Source organism: Salvia splendens, chromosome 8 (genome assembly GCF_004379255.2).
Source record: "Salvia splendens isolate huo1 chromosome 8, SspV2, whole genome shotgun sequence".
In the NCBI taxonomy this organism is placed as follows: domain Eukaryota; kingdom Viridiplantae; phylum Streptophyta; class Magnoliopsida; order Lamiales; family Lamiaceae; genus Salvia; species Salvia splendens.
Genome location: NC_056039.1, coordinates 11,469,232 through 11,472,240, shown reverse-complemented (window position 1 = coordinate 11,472,240; position 3,009 = coordinate 11,469,232). Strand labels below are relative to the sequence as shown.

Below are 3,009 nucleotides of genomic sequence, written 5' to 3'. Positions count from 1 at the left end.
CCTAAAATATCTCAGAATACTTCAACCACGATTTTAATATTTTTAATTGCATCATGGCTACTAAAATATGCAAGGACGACACATTTGATTCCTCATTCTTGGCTCTACTCTTTAAACCGATAAGCCCAAAAAATATGAGAAACATAAAGAAATGAGAAGGAAACTTCCTGCATATTAGACATGATGTTGAAAGAGTAATGCACTTGACTTATATATTAGCTTGAAAATTTAGGCATTAATAAACATGGCTCTGTTAGCTTCCTGTTGGTTGATCGTCGAATCTTTCGTCGTCCCACATGGATTCATCAAGTGGTTCTACTTGTGCTTTTACATTCATCCATCCTTTCTTGTTTTCTGCCAACTCTTTCTATGGTTCAACGACTTGCTCAACCTTCTCATCTTCTTTTTTCACCCTTTAGACCTTGTGTTTCCATTTATCGCGAGGGTACTCGTGTTTTTGTTTTCCTACATTAGGCCAATTACAAAAGCTGATGTTTATTATGATGCTCTTGAACCTGAACATAAATCATTACAAGATTGCCAAGTTTTCATTTCGTCTGGGAAATCGACACCTGCAAAAATATCTCAGGTTTTTTACAGAAGTGGAAATGAGATAGTTCATCATACATGTGTTAAAGATTCATGGTTGGATCAGTATTTGTATTCTGATCATTACAACTATACTATTTCTAATTTCATGTACGATTTTACTAACATGTCCACTGATGTACAACCTGATCAACATGAATGTACAACTCCAATTCCTTCTACTTTCTTGGTTGATGATGAAACTGAAGATTCTGTGATTAGTACTCCTTCTAATGAACCTCTGATTCTTGAGAATACGACTCAAGACGACTGCGTTTCGCCTCTTTCAAGTCTTGATGTCAACGACGAGTCTTCATCACCAGGGGACGTACTTGTAGATTTAACATCATATTGTAGCACTGATGCTGAAGATCCATTCCACAACAAGTACATGTCTAGAGTGAGATTCTTCGATGTCCTCTATCACGAAAGACTACATGGAATCAGTAAGTATGATTTCTTTTATAAATGAGGTAATTGTATGTCTAGAATATAAATACATGAATGAACTTTTATTGAATTCTGATTTTGTGCACGGCCTAAAATTTCACGCAGATGCGATCATGAACGAGCATTTGTGGAGCCCTAACATTTTCGACTTCATGGCGCCATTGACTAATTATCCAATGGTGTGGAGTGGAAATGCAAGAAAGAGGGTGCTGAAGAGTTTGGAATTTGATCTTGAAATGATTGATGTGGCTCAATCTTGCCTGTTTTGGGAGGCACTTGATCGTCAGTATCACAAAGTTGAGTCTCTTTCACTATCTGAAAACTGTGGCAACATACTATTTCATCATAACATTTCAGGGAAATTTCAAGAGCTTGAGATTCTATTGACAAGATTTGTGGAAAATCAAAGATGTGAATGTCAAAAATCTTCAAGTATTACTAGAAAAGGGCTTTCTTTCCAGAGTCTTCTCCATATCCCTAATGCAGCAGGTAAATATTTCTGCAGAAACACAAAATTTAGTCTAATTTCTTGATTTGGGTAACCTTGGATAGTTGGATTAGTGACAACTTGTGATTTTTTATTTTATTTTTCCCCTTCTCCATGATTTTCTAACCTGATTCACGACTTGTTATATTGCAGTTTTGGTCATGCAGAAATTATTTTTTATGAATATACTATGATCTAACTAGTAGGATTATTTATTTGTTATGAATATACTATGATCCAGTAGGAAATTAAATAATAGTACTAGTGATAAAGTAGGTATGTGATACTGTTACACCATTACAATATAAAAATGCATTTGCTAGTTTTACTTAATTGAAGCATATTAAAACTCCCTTGTTGGGATCAATTTGACTTGTATTATATGTGCAAAACTTAATCATATAAAATCATTCATTATTATTTTGTTTAATTTTGTGCAGGCATGCATGCTAACTAAGATTCCTGCACAAATAAAAAAAATTCATGGGAAATGTATGTTTATTTTATCCATAGGATTTGTCCATATAGAGGAAGACTGCATAAGGCCAGCTCAATTATTAGAAGCCATTAACAACTGCATCAAAGCTTTCTGGTTATACATCAAAACAGATGATCAAAAGGAGCCATTTTGGAAATATAAGGGTATGTGGAGGGCTCCTCCATCTGTTGAAGATCCTCAGGATTTGGAGCTTCTATACAATGTGCTCAAAGATTTCCACAAGGTTGAGTTTTATTTAGTTGCAAATTTATCATGACAAAAAAATGAATAAGAAGTTATAATTAATCTTCACGTGTAGAAAGAGATACTGCTGAGAGGTGTGGAAGGGAAGAGAAAGTGCTGGATGAGAAGGAAAGTGAAAGCAGAAGAAGAGAAGAGAAATATTGTGGTTGCCATGATTGATGTAAAGCTAGTGCAAAGGATGCTTAAAATGCCTTTAATTAATAGGTCTCACCTCAAATGGTGTCAAGACAAGCTTAACAATTTAGATTTTAAGGAAGACACTGTATTTAGGGGGCCTAACGCTCAGCTGTTTCCCTTGCCTTGATTCATCGGATGTATACCGATTGTTTTAGCAAAATACTGTATATACTAATATAGGGATGTAATCAAATGTTAACAATCTCTAAAATAACAATAACAAAAAATATCAACACATTGTCAACAGTTGACACTGTGTTGACATCAAAATCTATAGAGTTTGTATTTTATCACTATCCTATTAATATATACTCCTTCCGTCCTATAGAAATAGGTCATATTTTCTTTTTCACATGTTCCATAGAAACAGTCCATTACCATTTCTGACAACTTTTTTTTTCTACTTTATCATTTATGAACTTCACCATCCACTACATCATTTCGCCAAAATTTGTTGGAGTTCGGTAAGTCTGCTGGTAAATGTATCATCAGACATTTTGCAAGATATCCATTGTAATACCACCGGACATTTTGCACCGTTAAAGTGCGCCTTTTTTAGTGCCAA

At 34.6% G+C, this 3,009-nt stretch overlaps 1 protein-coding gene across 1 annotated transcript; it reads left to right on the top strand.

The window, feature by feature from the left end:
- Window positions 1-203: 203 nt before the first annotated feature.
- Window positions 204-2,661, top strand: LOC121743837. The gene is made up of 4 exons (XM_042137207.1): window positions 204-1,034; window positions 1,144-1,527; window positions 2,039-2,247; window positions 2,323-2,661. The coding sequence occupies exons 1-4, from the start codon at window positions 245-247 to the stop codon at window positions 2,569-2,571; spliced, it is 1,632 nt and encodes a 543-aa protein (XP_041993141.1). The 5' UTR covers window positions 204-244; the 3' UTR covers window positions 2,572-2,661.
- Window positions 2,662-3,009: the final 348 nt, after the last annotated feature.